General features: G+C 46.3%; 1 protein-coding gene and 1 pseudogene across 2 annotated transcripts in view; both read right to left on the reverse strand.

Annotated features, from left to right (window-relative positions):
* ADAMTS2 (ADAM metallopeptidase with thrombospondin type 1 motif 2) overlaps positions 1 to 21,548 on the reverse strand; it is a 248,372-nt gene that overhangs the window by 19,324 nt on the left and 207,500 nt on the right. Inside the window, exon 13 of the mRNA XM_080674404.1 lies at positions 20,514 to 20,647. Within this exon, the coding sequence (XP_080530530.1) occupies positions 20,514 to 20,647 (134 nt within the window). The remainder of the gene's footprint in view (positions 1 to 20,513; positions 20,648 to 21,548) is intronic.
* On the reverse strand, positions 11,983 to 14,156 carry LOC308250613 (E3 ubiquitin-protein ligase TRAF7-like; annotated as a pseudogene). The gene is made up of 2 exons: positions 12,601 to 14,156; positions 11,983 to 12,066 (listed from the first exon to the last, which is right to left on the reverse strand). The product of its transcript is annotated as an E3 ubiquitin-protein ligase TRAF7-like (transcript).

The raw sequence follows: 21,548 nt of genomic DNA on the forward strand, positions 1-21,548 counted from the left end.
ACCACTGTTCAGGCCAGGGCAGTTGTGACATTGTGATTTATAATAAATACATATTTGGTCTTTAGCCATTTCTGGCACAGAACTAAACCACTAGGAATTCCCTGTGCTGAGAGCTTCAAAGGTGCCTTTTGTTATGTTAATGAGGTGGCTTTTGGCCCATTTGAGGATGGGGAGCCAGCTACCCAGAGAACCAATCATGTGATGGGGGATGGAAGTTTCAGTCCCACTCCTGACCTGCAGGAAGGGGCTGGAGATTGAACCAATCACCAATGGCCAGTGATATAATCAACCATATTTTAAAAACATAATAAATGGAGCTATTTTAAAATGGAGCTAGAGCTGCCACTCCATGGATACTGCCTTGTAGGTCTTCTTCCTCAAATCTCTGGAATGTTAAAATAGGGTAGAATAACTGTGTCCCAGAGAACTGCTTGCAGAGCTAAGAAGAAAGTGACTATTGGACTGATGACTATTGGACTAAAAATTAAAAGCACTGTTTAGAATTAACATCACTATTATGTTATCTGTATCAATATAAATGTCTTCCTTCTATTGGTACAATTGTGCCCCCTCCTTATCTCATAAATACCCTTTGCCTTTGTCTTCTAATTAAAACACTATTTGGGTTTCTGCTTGAATCAGTGATTCCAGAATAGCTATTGTTTTGATACTTATTGCCTCTTACATTGAAAGACCTTTTATTTTAGGTTAGCATATCTGGAATCACAAACAGGATCTAAATAGGTCTCACCTGCATGATCCAGCATCCCTAGAACCAAGTATGATACCAATAAAGTCTCTTTTGGGCTCACTGCTTCCTTGGACTGTGAAGCCTTCTTAGGTTCAGACCGCCCTTGTTTTTTGGTTGAGGTCAAATGTCTTTCTCTGAGACAAGGTTTTTCCTTCAAGGGTGGGGGTGATAGCCCCAGGTACTGGCATGTGGTGTGATGCCTCAGGAGTAAAGGGATGCTGTTTCCCTCAATACACTGGCATCATCTAATTGTGCTCCTTTGTTTCCTTTTCTTGTCTCTCTGTGTTATGTTGTTTGTCATAAAAACAATCCTATGTAATAAAAGGCTAATATGCAAATTGTCCCCTTGACTGGAGTTCGACTGGGAGTTCAACGGGGAGTTTGACCAGGGGGTTGGGCCAGCTGGCCAACTGCCCACGGCTCCTACCTCCATCCAGTCCGGCCAGATTGGCCCTGATCAGGGCAGGCCAGCCGGACCCCACCCATGCACAAATTCGTGCACCAGGCCTCTAGTCTATATAATAAAAGCCTAAACAACCAATAGGGCAGAACAACCAGAATGACTGGTTGCTATGATGTGCACTGACCACCAGGGGGCAGATGCTCAATGCAGGAGCTGCTCCCTGGTGGTCAGTGTGCTCCCACAGGGGGACTGCCGCTCAGCCAGAAGCCAGACTCATGGCTGGTGAGCGCAGCGGCATGGCAGCAGCCTCTCTCACCTCCATGGCAGCACTAAGGAGCAGTGATCTGAGTGGGTGGTTAGGAGCAGCGAGCAGGCAGGCAGTAAGGAGCAAGGGGTCCTGGACATCCCCTGAGGGGTCCCGGACTGAGAGAGGGTGCAGGCCAGGCTCAGGGACCCCTCCCCTCCAGTGCACAAATTTCGTGCACTGGGCCTCTAGTATTTCCTAAAAGAAGAGGAATACAAACCACTCTGGGACAGTGAAATACATTTAGTTAATGAGTAAAACTGTCTAAAAGATAAAATGACTTCTAAATGAATCATAAAAAAAAACTTTGGCCCTCTGAGCAGATACTTTAAAATTTCTTACTGTTTGTCCTGCCTAAAACGTGACAAGATAGTTCAAAGAATCTAATAACTCTATGATCAGAAATTTGGCAAAATTAGAAACCTAATAGAATTTTTTTGAAGTCTTCTCAATAACTTCCAAAGTCTTCTTGCAGATATCAGAAATGTAAACACAGCCTACAACTGCCTGAAACTAAATAAACCAAAGGGGAGAAAAGTGAGAAAGAGAGCTTTTAAAAACACAAGGAGCTAGGGTTTCCAGATGGTGGTGTAGTAGGTGAATCTTTCTTGCACCTCCTCCGAGGGCCAAACTGGAAATAAAACTAAATTGGGGAACATTCACCTGGAATTACCAATTGAGGATTAGCTGAAGAGGAGACTTTAACAAGGAAGGGGAGGGTTTTGAGAAGGACAGGCCCAGCTTCCATGGCAGTAGGCCGAGGATGAGGAGGGATCTCTTAGCTGCGGAGATATCCCTGGGGTCCAGGCCCAGATCCCAGGTGGGCTTGCCAGTCCAGAACACCAGAGCCAAGAACAGCGGCCCATGTAACATCCAGCTGTAAAAAGCAGCAGGGCTTTTGACTGCCAGGAGACTGGAGCCGGTGGGAGATAAAGCCACATTTTTTTTTTCCCTTAAAAAAAGTAAATAAAAATCCCAGAACACAGGTTTTTCATTTAAGGCTTTGGTGAAGTGAGGGCAGTGAGGACTAGAGTTGTCTGAGGAGAGGCTGGGATGGGAAGCATTGTAGGAAGATATGAAAAAGCAGCAACCCAGAGACCTGCAATTGGTTGTCCCCGACCCTATACCACAGCAGCCATTTTTCTGAGAGGAGCAGGCTCCTCCCAGCCAGCAACATCTTGGGAAAAGGCAGACACCCCACCTTGGGGGATGCAGCTCACCCCACCCTCAGGACTCCCACTTGCCCCACCTTGCATCTTGACCTTGTGGAGGAGACAGCAGCAACAGCCAAGCCTATGGGTTTGAAAAGACTCAGGGGGCATCAGTGACGGGTTTTGGGGTGGGACCATTGCCCCCACTGTCACTGGAGAGCTAATAGAAATTTCTGGCTCCCAGCAGCCCCACTGGACTGCATATGAGGGGCTCCACCATGCCAAGGTCAGAGAAGTATTCTGGGACAGTCTCAGATGAGTGGCTATGAGAAATGTGAATGGCACCTCCCCCTCATGAGAGAACCAGAGGCTTCATACTCTGGATTCCACCAAAAGCCTTTCAGAAACAGCCTTTACAGTGACTGGAAGGCAGAGATGGGTGGAGGCAGAGCCCAAGGAGCCTTGGGATGTTTGCTGACTCATCCCTGGACCCCATGCTGCTAATCCAGCCCTAGAATGCAGCATGGCCCCATGTTCAGCTAAGCCCTGTGGGGGCTTCCATGAACTGTGGATCACTTGAAGTGTTGAACAGGTTGCTGAGAGCCTGGTCAGCTTCTGACAGTGGCTAGCACCAAAGTACCTCCCGGGAGGCACAGAAACGTCAGACAAAAACGTCAGACAAAAATAGCTTCAGTCAACAGAAGAGCAGGCTCCAAAGGGAGCTACCAGGAGGCACTAAACTCTGCCAAGACAAACTCCACTTCACTTTCTCTTTTTTGCATTTATTTTTTTATTGCTTTGTTATTATTTCTGTTTCTCCCTTTTCTTTCATATCTCTTATTTTTCTCTTTCCTTTTCTCACTCTTTTTTCTTCTTTCTCCTTCTTGCTCTTTATTCCTTTTATTTTTGTCTTTCTTTTTTCCTTTCCATAATTTTTCCTTCCTCTTTTCTTTCATACTATTTTCCTATTCTTCATTCTTATTTTTTCTCTCCATTCTTTCCTTTCATATTTCTTTTTCTTTCACCCTTTTTTCTTCTCATATTTTAAATTTTCTTTTCTTTATTATTCTTCTTCTCTTTTCTTTTGTGGTTGTTTTATTTGTTGTAGGTGTCTTTTTGTATGTTTTTCTTTTGTTGTGTTTTGTTTTGTTCTGTCAGTGCTTGTATAACAGCTTGCACAACGTGGTTAGGGTTGAGCCTTACAGTCAGCCAGCCTGAGGGAAGATCCCACTCATGAATGGGACAACAGCAATCAATACCCAGTTATAACAGGAGAGCCCAAATAACCCACACAAGGGACATTCCTAGAGCATCCAGTTCAAGAGATCAAAGAAACTGCACCACTGGGTCCAACAGGACACCTACTGCATAAGGCCACCCATGAAGACTGGGAGGCATGGCAGTTCTAGTTAATACACAGAAACAAATACAAAGGGATAGAAAAAATATTGAGACAAAGAAACAACCCCAAATGAAAGAAAAGGAGAAAAATCCAGAAAAAGAGCTAACTGAAATGGAGGCAAGCAATTGATCAGATATAGAGTTCAAAATAATGATCATAAGGATGCTCAAAGAACTTAGTGAGAATTATAGGGAACAAAGTGGGAACCACAACAGCATAAAAAATAGAAACCATAAATAAGAACCAGTCAGAAATGAAGACTACCGTACCTGACATAAAGTATACACTGGAAGAAGCCTTGGCTGGAGTTTCTCAGTGGTTAGAACAGCCGTGGGCAAACTACGGACCGCGGGCTGGATCCAGCCCTTTCGGCTGTTCTATCTGGCCCGCGGAGCCGAAAGAGCGGAGGGTTCTCTTGCTCTCCCCTCCGCTCCTTTACTTTGAATTTATATTAGTTCACACAAACACTCCATCCATGCTTTTGTTCTGGCCCTCCGGTCCAGTTTAAGAACCCATTGTGGCCCTCGAGTCAAAAAGTTTGCCCACCCCTGGGTTAGAACATCATCACAAACACCAAAAGATTGCAGGTTCAATTCCCAAGCAAGGGCACATACCTGGGTTGCAGGTTTAATCCCTTGCCCCAGGTGGGGTGAGTTCAGGAAGCAACCGATTGCTGTGTCTCTCTCACAACAACTCCTCTTTCCCTTCCTTCCCCCTTCCTCCCTTCTCTCCTCCCCCTCCCTCCCTCCCTTTCACTCTTTCTCAAAATCAATGGAAAAAATATCCTCTGGTGAAGATGAACAACAACAAAAAATAATACATTGGAAGGAATTAAAAGTAGATTCATTGAAGCAGAGAATACAATCAGTGATTTGGAAGACAAAGAAGGAAAAAAACCACCACCCAATTAGAGAAGCAAAAAGAAAAGAACATTAAAAAGCAGAAGGATAGTTTAAGGGAACTTTGGGATGACATCTGCATCATAGAGGTACCAGAAGGAGAAGAAAGTGAGCAAGGAATAGAGAACCTGTTTAAAGAAATGATGACAGAAAGCTTTCCTAATCTGGTGAAGAAAAAAGTCACCCAAGTTCAGGAAGCACAGAAGAGTCCCAATAAAGATGAACTCAAAGAGACCCACTCCAAGACATCATAATTATAATGGCAAAGGTTAAAGACAGAGAAAGGATCTTAAAGGTAGCAAGAGAGAGACAGAAAGTTACCTACAAGGGAGATCCCATTAATCTGTTAACTAGTTTCTCAACAGAAACACTTAAGGCCAGAGGGATTGGCATAGAGTACTCAAAAGCAATGACCTGAATCAAAGACTACTCATTTATAATTGAAGGTGAAATAAAGAGCTCCCCAGACAAAAAAGGCTAAAAGACTACATTACCACCAAACAAACATTGCAAGAAATGTTAAAGGGACTGCTTTAAGAAGAAAGAGAAATAGAGAGAGGAACATAGATATAAAGAAGAATATGGCAATAAATAAACACCTATCAATAATAACATTAAACGTAAATGGACTAAGTGCTCCAACCTAAAGACATAGAGTGGCTGAATGGATAAGGAAACATGATATTTATATATACTGTTTGCAAGGGACCTACCTCAGAACAAAAGACTCACACAGACTGAAAGTGAAGGGATGGAAAAAATATTGCATGCAAATGGAAATTAAAAAAAAGCTGGGGTAGTAATAGTCATATCTGACAAAATAGACTTCAAACCAATTGCCATAACAAGAGACAAAGAAGGTCACTACATAATACTAAAAAGGATCTATACAACAAGAAATGTAATCTTTGTAAACATATGTGCACCAACATTGAAACACCCAAATATATTAAAAAAAACTCAAGGAAGACTTTAAGGGAGAGGTCAATAGCAATGCAGTCATAGTAGGGGAGTTCAAAATCCCACTCATAGCACTGGAAAGATCCTCCTGACTAAAAATCAACAAGGAAACAGTGATCTTAAATGACACACTAGGATCAGATTATTTTAATTGATATTAATGAACATTTTATTCCAAAGTGGCAGAATGTACATTCTTCTCAAGTGCACATGGAGTATTCTCAAAGATAGACCACAATGTTAGGACACAAATAAGTCTTAACAAATTCAAAAAGATTGAAATCATATCAAGTATCTTCTCAGATCACAATGGCATGACACTAGAAATCGAATACATTAAAAAATACAAAAATATTCAAACACATGGAGTACAAATAGCATGTTATTAAATAAGCAATGAATGGGTTACCAATGAGATCAAGGAAGCAATCAAACACTATCTGGAAACAAATGAAAATGAACACACAACAACCCCAAACCTATGGGATACAGCAAAAGCAGTCAGTCCTGAGAGGGAAGTTCATAGCATGACAGGCCTACATCAAGAAATAAGAAAAATCTCAAATAAACAATCTAACCCTACAACTAAAAAAAATTAGGAACAGAAGAGCACAGAGATCCCAGAGTAAATAGAAGGAAATAAATAATAGAGATCAGAGAAAAAAAATAAATGAAACAGAGACTAAAAAGAAAAAAAATACAAAAGATCAATGAAACCAAGATCTGTCCTTTGAGAAGCTAAACAAGATTACTAAGCCTTTTCCCAGACTTATCAAGAAACAAAGAGAGAGGACCCAAATAAATAAAATCTAAAATGAAAGAGGCAAAGTAACAACTGAATCACAGAAATACAAAGGATTGTAAGTAAATGCTATGAACAACAATATGCCAACAAACTGGATAATCTGGGCGAAATGGACAAATTCCTGGAAACATACAATTTTCCAAAAGTCAATCAGAAAGAATCAGAAAACCTGAATAGACTGATAAAAACTAATGAAATTGAAGCAGTAATAAAAAACCTCCCAACAAACAAAAGTTCTGGACCAGATGACTTCACTGATGAGTTTTACTTAACATTCAAAGAATAACTAACCTAAACTCCTCAAGCTATTACAAAAAATTCAAGCAGAAGGAAGTCTTTTAAGCTCTTTTTACAAAACCAGCATTATCCTCATTCCAAAACCAGATAAAGACACTACAAAGAAAGAAAATTACAGGCAAATATCCTTGATGAACATAGATGCTAAAATCCTCAACAAAATACTAGAAATTGGATCCAGCAATACATTAAAAAGATCATACATCATGACCAAGTCAGATTTATACCAGGGATCAAAGGCTGGTTCAACATTCACAAATCAATAAATGTGATACTTCACATAAACAAAATAAAGGATAAAAATAACATGATCATATCAATAGATGCAGAAAAAGCATTTGACAAAATCCAGTACCCTTTTATGATAAAAACTCTCAGCAAGGTGGGAATAGAGGGATCATAACTCAACATAATAAAGGCCATATATGTTGTAGGGGTCTACAGCCACATCATACTAAATGGGCAAAAACTAAAAGTGTTTCCTTTAAGATATGTATGTCTGCTTTCACCACTCTTTCTCAGCATAGTACTGGAAGTCCTAGCCACAGTGATCAGACAAGAATAAATAAAAGGCATCTAAATTAAAAATGAGGAAGTAAAACTGTCGTAGATCACGTGATATTGAACACAGATAATCCTAAAGACTTTACCAAAAACTGCTGTATTTAATAAGTTCATTTGACAAAGTAGCAGAATACAAAATCAACATCCAAAAATTGATGGCATTTTTATATACCAACAATGAACTCTCAGAAATAAAAACTAAAAAACCCCACACAATCCCATTTACCATTGCAACAAAAAGTAATTGGATATCTGAGAATAAACTTAACAAAGGAGGAAAAAGAACTGTACTGGAAAACTATAGGACATTGAAAAAGGAAATAGAGGGAAATACCAACAAGTGAAGTGTATACTGTGTTCATGGACTGAAAGAATTAACTTTTGTCCTCACTACCCAAAGCAATCTATAGATTCAATGCAATTCTTATTAAAATATCAACAGCATATTTCACAGGTCTAGAATAAATATTCCAAAAATTTATATGGAACCAAAAAGACCCCAAATAGCTTCAGCAATCTTGAGAAAGAAGAAGAATCTTGGAAGGATCACAATACCGGATATCAAAATGTATTATAAAGTCATTATAATCAAAACAGCCTGGTACTGGCACCAGAACAGTCATATAGATTATTAATAGAACAGAGAGCCTAGGAATCAACACACACCCTTATGGTCAATTAATATTTGATAAAGGAGGCAAGAATATACAATGGAGTAAGGACACTCTCTTCAATAGATTGTATTGGGATAATTAGAAAGGTACATGCAAAAACAAAACAAAAACAAAACCATGAAACTAGACCACCAACTTACAACATACACAAGAATAAACTTAAAATAGATAGAAGACTTAAATGTAAGTTGCAAAACAATAAAAATCACAGAAGGAAACAGTCAGTAAAATCTCAGACATCTCACATAGCAGTATTTTTGCAGATACACTTCCTAGGGCAAGGGTCCTCAAACTTTTTAAACAGGGGCCATTTCACTGTCCCTCAGACCGTTGGAGGGCCAGACTATAATTTAAAAAAACAAACTATGAACAAATTTCTATGCGCACTGCAGGCCCGGTACGAGTCAGCTGCTAAGCAGGACAGGCAGCGGCACCCGGCGGGCCGGATAAATGTCCTCGGTGGGCTGCATGTGGCCCGCGGGCCGTAGTTTGAGGATGCCTGTGACCTAGGGCAAGGGAAGCAAAGGAAAAATTAAACAAATGGGACTACATCAAACTAAAAAGTTTCTGCACAGCAAAAGAAACCATCAACAAAATAAAAGGGATCCCACTGAATGGGAGAACATATTTGCCAGTGATACATGTGATAATGGGTTAATTTCCAAAATATATGAAGAACTCATACAATTCAAGAGCAGGAAGACAAACAATCCAATTAAAAAATGGGCAAAGGACCTGAATAGACATTTCTACAAAGAGGACACACAGATGGCCAATAGACATATGAAAAAAATGCTCACTGTCACTAATCATCATAGAGATACAAATTAAAACTACAATGAAGTATCACCTAACACCTGCCAGAATGGCTACCTGCAATAAATTAATAAACAGCAAGTGCTGGTGAGGATATGGAGAAACGGGAACCCTAGTGCAATGCTGGTGGGAATGCAGAATGGTATAGGCACTGTGGAAAAGAGTACAGATTTTCCTCAAAAAAATGAAAAATGGAACTTCCATTTGACCCAGCAATCCCACTTCTTGGAATACATCCTAAAGGTCCTTAAACACCAATCAGAAAGAATACATGCAGCCCTATGTTCATTGCAGCATTATCTATATACTAGAGGCCAGGTTCACAAAATTAGTGCATGGGTAGGGTCCCTAGGCCTGGCTGGTGATCAGGGCCAATCTGTGGAGTGACCGGTGGGGTGATTGGGGGTCCCCACATGTACCTGCCTTGGCTGGCTTGGCATCACCCGCTTGCTGACCCTACCCTCCCCGACCCCCACCGCCACCGGTTGGGGCCTGTGGACTGGGGGCAGCTCCTGTGTTGAGCATCTGCCCCCTGGTGGTCGGTGCATGTCATAGAAACCAGCTATTTGTTCAATTTGCATATCTATCTATATAAAACCCTAAGCAACCATTACGACCAAACAACCAGAACGACTGCAATGACCTGTTGACCAGTTGCTATGATGCTCACTGACCACCAGGGGGCAGATACTCAATGCAGGAGCTGCCCCCTGGTGGTCAGTGCGCTCCCACAGCCAACCTCCCACGGCGGGCCAACCTCCCGCGGCCCTGATGGGGAGGCCGGCTGGCCAACCTCCCATCGTCCCACTCCCCAGCCAGCCAGCCTCCCAGGGTCCCTCCCCCTGGCCAGGTGGTCCCCTGATAGGCCTCGACTGCCGGCCTGGCTGAGAAACCCCACCCATGCATGAATTTGTGCACCGGGCCTCTAGTTTACAATAACTAAGATCTGGAAAGAGCCCAAGTGCTCATTAGTAGATGAGTGGATAAAAAAGCTGTGTTATATTTATGCAATGGAATATTATGTTACTGCAAAAAAGGAGGTCTTACCCTTTGCAACATCATGGATGGACCTGGAGATTATTGTTAAGTGAAATAAGCCAGTTATAGAAATATCACATGATATCACTTATATATGGAATCTAATAAACAAAATAAACTGACAAACAACATAGGTCTAGAACAGGGGTGGGCAAACTTTTTGACTCGAGGGCCACAATGGGTTCTTAAACTGGACCAGAGGGCCGGAACAAAAGCATGGATGGAGTGTTTGTGTGAACTAATATAAATTCAAAGTAAAGGAGCGGAGGGGAGAGCAAGAGAACCAGATAGAACAGCTGGATCCGGCCCGTGGGCCGTAGTTTGCCCAAGGCTGGTCTAGAAGCATGGATGCATGGAATAGAATGACAGATCTCAGTGGAGGGGGTTTGGAGGTGACGAGAAGAGATTAACCAAAGAATATATATGCATACTAGGGGCCAGTGTATGAATTCATGCACCTTGAAAAGAAATGTGGGCTGTGAGGCTTTGGTGGACACAGGGGCGGGTCTTGTCAATCCTCTGTGCCCCCGCCCGGCCCCTCCTGCCGCAGCCCCTGTTTCCCTGTCTGCCGGCAGCCCCACTCCCACCACTGCCGCTCCCACATGCTGATGGCACCAGCCCCATTCGTACTCGCTGATGGCATGGAGCGACTGGGGCCGGTGCCAGCAATGGATGCAAGTGGTGGCTGATGCCCTGATCACCCCTCAGGAGCAGGGGGAGGTGGAGAAGCCCTCAGGGGTGACTGGGGCTGGGAGCCGCTGTTCACACCCACTGACAGTGCCAAGTGATTGGGACCAGCACCAGGCGTCAGCAGTGGGTGTGAGTGGTGGCTCTGGTGCCAGCTGCGGGTGCGAGCGGGGCTGTCACCAGCAGCAAGTGCAAGAGGTGGCTGCCAGCCCCGATCGCCCCTCAGGAGCAGGGGGAGGTAGAGAAGCCCTGAGGGTTGATCGGGGCTGGCAGCCGCCACTCGCACCTGCTGATGGCAGTGAGCGATTGGGGCCTGTGCTGGGCGCTGGCAGCGGGTGTGAGTGGCGGCTCTGGCGCCGGCAGTGGGTGTGAGTGGGGCCAGCACTGGCAGCAGGTGCAAGTACCTGTTGGGACCACGGCACGTGGGAGCAAAGAATTTTCAGTAACCACCAGAGGTTCGCTCCAATGACAGTGACTGGCGCCCTGCCTTGGTCTGGCATCCTCACTCACCTGCTCCACCATCCCACTGCAGCCAAAGCCCACCATGTTCCATGCTCTGCCACCTGCTGCTGAGGCCTGCCATGTTCCACGCCTGCCCCTGTTGGTCAGCGCACATCATAGCAACCGGTTGTTCGGTTTTTCCACTGTTCGTTCTATTTGCATATCAGAGTTTTACATATATATATATGAATACATAATCCATGGACACAGACAATAGTATGGGGAAGGCCTAGGTTGGGGCAGGGGCTGGGTGGAGGGTGGTAAAAGGTAGGAAAATGGGAGACATCTGTAATACTGTCAACAATAAAAACCCCCACAAGTAGCTATATGGGCTCCTTTGCTAAGCAGCCCCATTCCTTAAAAACTGTTTGTCAAATCTTAAAGCTTTAGCCATTTAAATTAACAACTTATTCCAACTATTATAAATTAACTAGAGGCCTGGTGCACAAATTTGTGCATGAGTGGGGTCTCTAGGACTGGCCAGCAATCAGGGCTGATCGGGGCTGGGCCGATCAGGGCCAGACTAATCGGGGCCTGCTAGCCTGGGGGAAGGGAGTGGGGAGGGACCACGGAGGTTGGCCACTGGCCCCGAGGAGGGAGCAGGCCCTTGGACCCCCTGGGAAAGGGGCCACATGCGCTGCCACCCATGGGCCCCAGTGGGGTTGGGAGAGGAGGCGACAGTCGCCTGACTGGACATGGAAGGGACAGACGCCGGATGCTGATGCTGCTGTCAGCGCCTTGCCACCGCGCGGTTCCTTGCCTCCCCCACTCCTTCCCTCGCCACCGCTCCATCACTGTGGTGGGCAAGCAGCCCCTGGGGAAGGGAGAGGACAGGAGTGAGACAAACCCTTGTGTCAAGGGCTGACTTTCAATAGATTGCAGCAAGGGAACTGCTCTACTACATATGAAACTCCTACCCAGAAGCAGATCATCTATGAATGGTTTAGCACCAGAGGCCAAGGTGGGCTGGCTGGCCAGGGGGAGGGACCGGGGGCAGTTGGCCGGCCGCAGGAAGTTGTGGGAGTGCACTGACCACCAGGAGGCAGCCCTGCATTGAGAATCTGCCCCCTGGTGGTTGGTGCACGTCATAGCGACTGGTCGACTAGTCAGCCAGTGGTTTCAGTCATTCAGGTCATTTAGTCGTAATGGTTGCTTAGACTTTTATATATATACTAGTGGCCTGGTGCACGAAATCCATACACATTAAAAGGGAATTAATTGGAGGAAATATTTTAATATTGCTATTTGCCCTTTCTCTATAATAGAAGTGTCAGAGATGAAAGAAAATTAGTAAAATGTATATGAAAATCTTTCTCCTTGACCCAGAGTCAAGTCCCCGCCCACTCACGCGTGCTTCGAAATCGTGTGAGACCCAGACCTGGCTGGCCCCACCCCCATTTAGGCCTGTTAGCTCCTTTAGCTTCAGCTCAGTGCCCATAATGTCCCAGACCTTGATGGCCTTCAGGGAGCACTGAAGAGCATGTTGTGTGAGGGGACCAGTGTGCACACGGTTGTTATGGGCCCGGATCGTGTTCACCTTCTGGGCCCATAGCAGGTACTGGATATTCCACACAATGATGGTGCAGTCTGCTGAGCCGCTGTAGAGCTTGCACCCCTGGAGGCAGAGTGCCAGCGCAATGCCATCATGGCCCTCCAGTGTCTTCTGGCACTTGTAGGTAGTACACGTGTCCCATACCTTGATGTTCTTGTCAGAGGAGCCACTGAAGAGCAGGCCCCCCATGGAGTAGACACAGAGACACCAGATGGGGCCCTGGTGGCCCCAAAGGTTCCTTTGTACTTGAAGATCTGCTGTGGGTCATAGGACTCTAGGATGCCCATATTTAGCCATGTGTTGATGTGGGACAACTCATTGTTCAACATGGATGCATCCCTCTGGAACTCCATGAGGTTCTCGCTCAACTTGAGCTCCAGGTTCTTCTCCAGCTGGTCAATCTTCTCTGAGAGCTTGCCCAGCATGGGGCACAGGAAGGTGATATTCTGGTCCTTCTGGGCCCGCACCACCTGCATCTCATGGAAATAGTCATCCATCTGCTGGAGGAACTCCTTCAGGCCCTCGAAGCGTCAGGCCTCCAGATGGGTCTCATACGTGTTCTGGCTCCCAATGAACGTGCATCCGTACTTGGAGTGGGGACGCTTGATGTGCTCACACTCCTTGAGGTGGGCCTCCAGATTCATCTTGAGAAGGAGCGGGCAGTTGGGATTGTTGGGCACCGCACAGGCCTGTAGTCACAGCTGCTCTCGTGGTCCTTCCAGGCTCTGAGCTTAATAATGAAGGGGCACTCTTGGGGGTCCACCTCAAAGACAGTGGGCTTCCCAACCCCTTCTGCCTGACAGCATGCTTGCAGTGGATGGAGAGCTCCCCGGTCTGCTCGGCCATGGCAATGTTGTTCACCACCACCGTCAGCTTAGCATTGTCCACAGGACACTTCTCCGACTTCAAGCACATCTTTGACAGAATGTATGCCCACACATGGTGATCACAGGGTCCTTAAACACACTGTAGCAGAGCTGGCAGCACTGCTTTACTGAGAGCTGCTCGGCAAAGACCAGTGGCTCCAGCTCCTTCTCCTTCTCAGGCAGCGAGAACATGGAGCATAGGAGCAAATGGAGTGCAGGGAGCGAATGGAGATGGCCAAGCCAGAGTGGTGTGGGGTGCTCATGGGGGCATGCTGTCCTCCTCATCCAGAGGGGAGTAGGCAAAGGTGCTGGAGGAGGAGTGCACCCTGCGGTGCTGTTTGTATGTGCTGGTCCCATCCGCTTTGGTGATAGTAGTGACAGCTGAAAGGTCGTTTCCATTCTGGTCCCGGTGGTGACGTCTGGGGTGGGAAGATTGGTAGGCCCCCCAGAGAAGCGGTTGCACCAGGTGTTTTTGCCTGAGCTCATGCTCTAGAGAAGCATCTAGGGTCCTCGGGCAGCACCCCCACCTGCCGCCACCCAGGAGTGGCATGCTCCCCCCCACCCTGCTTCATTGTGCCCCCACAGCTGCCAGCCTGAAAAAAGATGGGCATCATCTTTAAACCTGCTTCTTAGGTCAAAACATGCAACTAGTCACACACTTAGTCAAGGATATTCAATGCCTGGTGATGTCAACCTTGGGGAAGTTACCAGATTTGGAAAAACCCTTTTTCCTTGGGCAACTATTGCAATAACCACCACGGCAATAGCCAACCAGATAAATCTTTAAATTTCTTTGCATGAGTTATATTAGAAAATAGAATTCCTTTTGACCATATCCTAGTTAAGCAAGGTGGTTTGCTCTGTTGTTAATACCCCTTATTGTACTTTGATAAGACACCTGTGGTAAAATAGAGACAAAACTAGACAGAATCAGGGCACAAACCAAATGATTCAATATAGTGTCCACTGACAGCTCATGGTTCTTGAATATCTTGGTTCTTTAATACCTGCTGGAAGCCATCCACTACCGATACTATCATGAGAGTGCACCAAGGAATGCAGAAGGCCGAAGGACCTTGGACAATTAGCAGGGCTAATGTCAAGCACCACTGTTCTGTTGAGATAGTGATGGCTCAAAGCAATTTCCTGACCTAATAGCCTCAAAGTAAATGTTTACTGAACTTTACTGATCTTTATTGACCTTGGAGACGGTCTGTCTGCTACCTGTTTGCTGTGTATCTAAAATTGAATAAAAAGCGGATAAGGCCAGGTTTCAGTGTGCCTCTCCAAGAGAGAGGTCTCCACCTGGACCCCCATGCCTTCTAAGTTCATATTTCTTGTCTAGTGTTTTCATTTGTGCGTTGGCCCTTCCTTCAGATCCTGAACCCCCACCGCAAAAGGTTGCGGCAAATACCTGACTACTCTCAGCTTTTCTGAGGGTGTAAATCCTGGTTGAGATTTAATCTTCAAATTGGACTTAGCATTTTGTTTGTTATTATAGAAAATTTTGCTGTTATAAAACTTTGTTTTGCATAGCTCAGTGTTATAATGATACCACCCCAATAATGGCTGCTCAACATTTTGAGATGAAGCCTCAGATGAGAAACCTCCAGAAGATGTTTGCCTTTAGAGAAACATCATGGTAAAACCTTCCCCTGTTCTGGTGCTCTTGTTGCTCAAACGTGGCCCAGTGTTCCTTTAGGTCAAAGAAACCACTTCCCCTTCTACGTGGGACATGACATACTGGGAATGAGTTTTCCTGGCGAGAAGGGACTGGCAATGGCATGATGTACTGAAAACGAACCTTCCTGACAATGGAGGACCATTGCTTTTAATAACTTATCAGTGCTGCTTTCTGATAATTGATCAGTGATGTTTTCAAGGAATAATATTCATCAAAAGGGGAAAAATGTAACAAAAAATAAGGAGCCACTTTAAAATGCAGCTGGAGCTGCTACCCCACAGGAACTGCCTTGCACATCTTATGCCTCAAACCTTGGAATGCTAAAACAGGGCAGAATCACCTTGGGATTGGGCCTAAAGCAACACTGTGCCCCGCAGAACTGTTTGCAAAGACAATAAGAAAGCAGTTATTATGACTACTGGACTGCAAATTAAAAAGTTGTCTAGAATTAACATCACTATGTTATGTCACCAGCATCAATAGAAATGCCTTCCTTATATGGATATAATTCTTCCCTTTCCCCTTCTCATAAATACCCCTTGCCTTTGTCAGAACACTATTTGGGTTTCTGGCTAAATCAGTGATTCCCAAATAGTTATGCTTTGATCTCAAATAAATGCTTGTTGCCTCTCACTTTGAAAGATATTTTATCTTTAGGTTAACAATACCTATGTAATGCAACCTCCACAACAACCCCAAAGGGTGAGGTTTGGAGAGTTTCTGGGTTGGTGAACAGGTGAAGTTTTGGAGAGTGGTGCACCTGGAGAGGGCGTGGAAGCTCCTTGCCCCTTTCCGATACCTGGCACTATGTTTCTCTTCGATTTGGCTGTTCCTGAGTTATATCTTTTTATAATAAACCAGGGATCAAGTAAGTGAAACAATTCTCTGAGTTCTGTGAGGAACTCTACCAAATTAATCAAACCCAAAGATAGGGTCGTGGGAATCTCCAATCTATAGCAAGTTGGTCAGAGGCACAGGTGACAACTGAACTTTTGATGGCAGTCTGAAGGGGTGGGGGCAGTATTGTAAGACTGAGCCCTTAACCTGTGGGATCTGACATTATCTTCAGGTAGATAGTGTCAGAACAAAGTTGAATTGTAGGACTCCCCGCTGGTGTCAGAGAATTACTTGCTGGTATAGGGAAAAGCCCCTACACTGGAATTGGGTGCAGTATGTTAGCAGTGTATCCCTGGAAGGGTTGCTCCAGCCTCTCATCGAAGGGGGATCAATGCTTAGGTTTCCTACAGAACAACTAGAAGGGAGAGGCAGGTGGATGCCAATGCAGATGTGTATAGGTACCAGTGAAGGACATGGCATCAGGAGGGCTCCGACTTGTTCTCTGAAGCCTTGTCTGACACCCACAGAGATTGCATGCCTTCCTTCGGTGAAAGCAGCTCTTAGGAGTTCTCCAAGGACTCCTGGGTTCCCTCTAAAAAGGCTTGCAGCCAGTGTACAACCAAAGACAGTATGTGGAAGTCCTACCTGGGTGGATGAGAAGGATGTCCGGACAAGATAAAATGAAGCAGCATGATGTTTGAGAACAGTTGCTCTGAGCTTTTGTTCTGTGAATCACAGATGATTAACAAAAAAACTCCAGAGTGAATGAGCGACTTGATCTGTCAAACTTTGGGAGATATTAAAAAAGCCTGTCATAATTTCTCCTCCGTTCTAAGACACATTTCATTTCACCTTTTATTTTTCTAAAATCAGGATGTCTAATAATCACAGTCGAAAGGACCCTGCCTGCCACCTAGAAGTGTTTGACTCAGCAGATTCTTGTCTGGGCAGCTGCTGGCCAGCTCATCTCAGGTGGTGTGACCATCCAGGTGCAGGCAAGCACCTATCTGTCTTTGGCAAGTGTCTACAGACCTTCAGGAGGCACAGTGGTCTGAACTGAACTAGGTGGAAATGACTTTAACCAAGTATAAGAGGCCAGTGAAGCACAGGGTCCTTCTCTTGGCCTGAAATCTCACTTTAGATTCTAAAGGGTTAATGGGGCCAATGATAGCTCAGGTTGGGGATGGCCATGTGTCCCCGATTTGCTCTGCATGGCTGCTATGACCAGGGGAGGCTCACAGCTTGATTCCATTTCGGTTCCAGCCAAGGTGGGAGCGGCTGGTGGTGATCGTGGGCGTCTGTCACATGGCAAGGGGCACAGAGCTAAGAGGAGCTGCTTTCCTCCCTTCCCATCTGTTAGGAAGTCCTATCAGTGAGCTATCATATCAGATATATGCCAGCTTATTTCAGTTCTTCCTTTTTCATAGCAGTTTTTAAGTGATATATTTGATAGCATGTTATTACTTTTAAAAAAATATATATTTTATTGATTTTTTACAGAGAGGAAGGGAGACGGAGAGAGATTTAGAAACATCGATGAGAGAGAAACATCGATCAGCTGCCTCCTGGAGACTCCCCACTGGGTATGTGCCCACAACCAAGGTACATGCCCTTGATCGGAATTGAACCTGGGACCCTTGAGTTCGCAGGCCAACGAGCCAAACTGGCTAGGTCGCATGTTATTACTTTATCAAGGGAGTGGATGGCGCCCTTTATCAAAATAAAATGCCCCTGTGAAATTTATTTTGTTGGTTCTCTTTTGATTCCTTGCGGTGTATGTATGTTACAGGTGCACAGATCTTTCATTCTCTGGAACCGTCTTTTAATGTCATTTCACTTTTAACCTTCCCAAGTCATTGTGTTTTGATATTCCCTAATTGACAACATTCACTGGATATTATTTTTTGACCTAGAATTAGATTCTTTTAAAATAAGAATCTCACATTCACCTGTAGTGTTAGGAGTTATATAGTTTATCTTACTACTACCCCATGTCTTTTGTGTTTTCAATCTTTCCTTTCTACCTCCTCTGTTTTCTAAATTTTGCAATATGAGCATATATAAATGTAAGTATCTGTTTGTTCTAATTATGTAAAAACTAGAGGCCCGGTGCACGAAACTCATGCACAGGGTTTGTGTGTGTCCCTTAGCCCAGCCTGCACCCTTTCCAATCTGGGACCCCTTGAGGTATATGTGACTGCCTATTTAGGCCCGATCCCAGTGGGATGGGCCTAAGTGGGCAGTCGGACATCCCTCTCACAATCCAGGACTGCTGGCTCCCAACTGCTCGCCTGCCTGCCTGCCTGCCTGCCTGATTGCCCCTAACCGCTTCTGCCTGCCAGCCAGATCACCCCCTAACCACTCCCCTGCCAGTCTTATTGACTCCTAACTGCTCCCCTGCCAGTCTGATTGCACCTAACTGCCCTCCCCTGATGGCCAAGTCACCCCTAACTTCCCTCCCCTGCCAGCCTAGTCACCCCTAACTGCCCTCTTGTGCAGGCCTGGTCGCCCCTAACTGCCCTCCCCTGCTGGCCTGGTCATCCCCAACTTCCCTCCCCTACAGGCCTGGTCGCCCCAACTGCCCTCCCCTGCAGTCCTGGTCCCCTCAAACTGTCCTCCCCTATAGGCCTGGTTGCCCCCAACTGCCCTTCTCTGCTGGCCCAGTCACCCCCAACTGCCCTCCCCTGCAGGTCTGGTTCCCCTCAACTGCCCTCCCCTGCCGGGCTGGTCCCCCCCAACTGCCCTCCCCTGCAGGCCTGGGTCCTCCCAACTGTCCTCCCCTACAGGCCTGATTGCCCCCAACTACCCTCCCTTTCAGGCCTGGTCCTTCCCAACTGCCCTCCCCTGCTGGCCTGATTGCCCACAACTGCCCTCCCCTGCCAGCCATCTTGTGTTCACATGGTGGCGGCCATCTTTGACCACATGGGGGCGACTTCTCTGTTATTTTTGCAAGCATTTAGAAGCTGCCATTCAAAGCTTCTTTTACTAAATGTTTCCCATGCTTATTGCCTGTATCGGTCACGTATATATATTTTTAATTATATGTGTCTCATGATGTCCCAGGACTAGCCATTCTTAGAGATGGCAAAGGGCTAGCTTGGGAGCACACCTTTAAGATGCAAACCTGCCTTATCTCTCACATATCAGAACAATATTTCCCCTGCCCCAAATTGTCCCAGGGTCAGGCAGCAGGCAACTAGAGACCAGCCCTAGAGCTGAAGCCTGCCAGAGTTACTCAAACTGGCCAATCCTAACCTGTTTCCCCTGCCCTGCTCCCCTTTCTGCCAGGAACCCCAATGAAAGTTCTGGCCTAGGCTTCCGCCCCCAACAAACCTGGTGCTTCCCCACGTGGCCCTGCAAGGCATGGCATGCCCTTCTCTTGGGAAATGTAGTAATGAATTCTTCTTTCAATGGCATTGGCCTCTCTGTGTCCTCCCTGTCACCTCCATAAATCACAGCCCCGTGGGTACAGAGGAAACACTGCTGTCTTCATCTCTGAGGATTTGGCTCTACTGTCTGAGCAGACCGTGTGGCCTGGCCCCCTGCAAGGTTCAGACTCAGCCAGCCTCCTCCTATCCCTGCCCCTGTGTCCTAGAGAAGCCTCCTTCACCTCAGGCCATGGTCCTACCTGAGTGGAGGGGAGGGGCTGACCGACACCCCACCTCCTTGTGCTTCCTGCCTCACTCCCTCCGGCAGGGGTGACTACATTCTGCCAGGTTCTCTGCCAGAGACTCCTTAGGAGAGTCAGTCTGCATGGCACATACACTCAGTCCTGTCTACACAAACTACAGAGTCTTCCAGTTGTTTCAGGGAATCTGGCAGGAGGCAAGTCTGAGCTCAATTACTACTGTATACTGAGGTTACCCCGCAGTGGTTTCCTGTGTCAGCCTGAGATGGAAGCCAAATACATCATAATGACTACGGAAAACACAGCAGGCATTTCTACAAAGAACCAAACAATGAGACCCCTGGTGGGCCACCCTGGTCAAGAGTGAGCTGTTCAGTGCCCATCAGAGTGCCAGGATGTGGCAGGGTAACCGAGGACCGTGTGTGTTGAAATCACTTGGAGGCTCATAAAAATCCTGCTTTTGGGGTCCCAGCCTCAACCTAGGAATTAGAATCTCTCAGGAGGAGCCTCAAGTTCCCTGTGTTGCTCTGAGGCATACTAAATGCCGAGAGCCTCCAGCACAGAGGAGGGGCAGGCCAACATTTGCTGGGGGTCTGCCCTGCTCCAAGTGCTGTGTCTAACACTCTGCATGAGTCCTCTCAAAACTCCCTGAAGCAGAGACCCTGAGCTCCCACACTGGCACCAGAGCACTCACCCTGCAGTCCCCTCGCACGCAGAGGCTGAAGGCATCCTTGTAAGAGCATCGTGTCCCATCATGCACCATGCGCTTCATGGACACTACCTCCCCTGTCTCCTTGGACTCACAGTAGAGGTGGCACCTCTCCTTGGCTGGAAGGGAAGAGGGGTGTTAGGGAAAAGTGTGGGCTGCTCTGCTCACTTTCTTTCCCAAGTCCACTCATGAGAAATTCCCATGAGGGTCTTCTTAAGACTTACTCCCCTCCTGTATCCCACTCCTCCCCCTCCCCCTCCCACACCTGCCCTGGAGCAGGAAAAGGAAAGGGGCCAGGAGATTGCAACCCCCTTCGAGTTTCCTTCTCAGGGACTTGGGAAGAGCTTTTCCCAGAGGAGCCAGGATGTTGTTGGAGCAGCCCAGGCCTCAGGCCCCTCAGATCCCAACACCCAGGGGAAGGCAAATGGCTATTTGCCAGCTTTTCAACTGAAGACCCTCTTCAGTCAACCTTCTCTAAAACCCCAAATAAGGCTAGATGCCGCTTGATTCAGTTTTGGGTCCCTGGCATCTTCCCTTCTCAGTATTTCTCTCAGAAGTCACTAAAACGCTGGGTCATTACTTGATGGCTATCCACCCTGCCCTCAAGGCTGCAGCCTGCCTCCACGGGGCCTGTGTCTGTGCTGGCCCCCCTGCCTTTAGGGTGCTCTGCTGGTTTATCACACACAGGATGATGGAGACGGGCCCATGCTGGCAGCCTGCCCCTGCCCAATGCCTGGAGGGAACAAAAACTGCATGTTTAAAATTCCACCGTGAGGGAGGGGAACCAAACAGAATACAAACAGGATCATGCCTGAAGCTGCCAGGCTTTTTAGTTTCTAGGAGCCAATGAATACCTTTGAGCACACAAAGTAGTGCATGTTACCTTTTCTGACACTTGACTGAGTCCTGACTGTCATCTGAAATATGAGAAGGCTAGAGGTAGCCTGGCTCCTTGGCAGGGTCCACTCAGCTCTGTCCCCACCTCCATCCCTGAGCAGGTTTAATAACACACCTACAGCC

The sequence above is a fragment of the Plecotus auritus genome (genome assembly GCF_963455305.1).
Source record: "Plecotus auritus genome assembly, chromosome: 6".
NCBI classification, from domain to species: Eukaryota; Metazoa; Chordata; class Mammalia; order Chiroptera; family Vespertilionidae; genus Plecotus; species Plecotus auritus.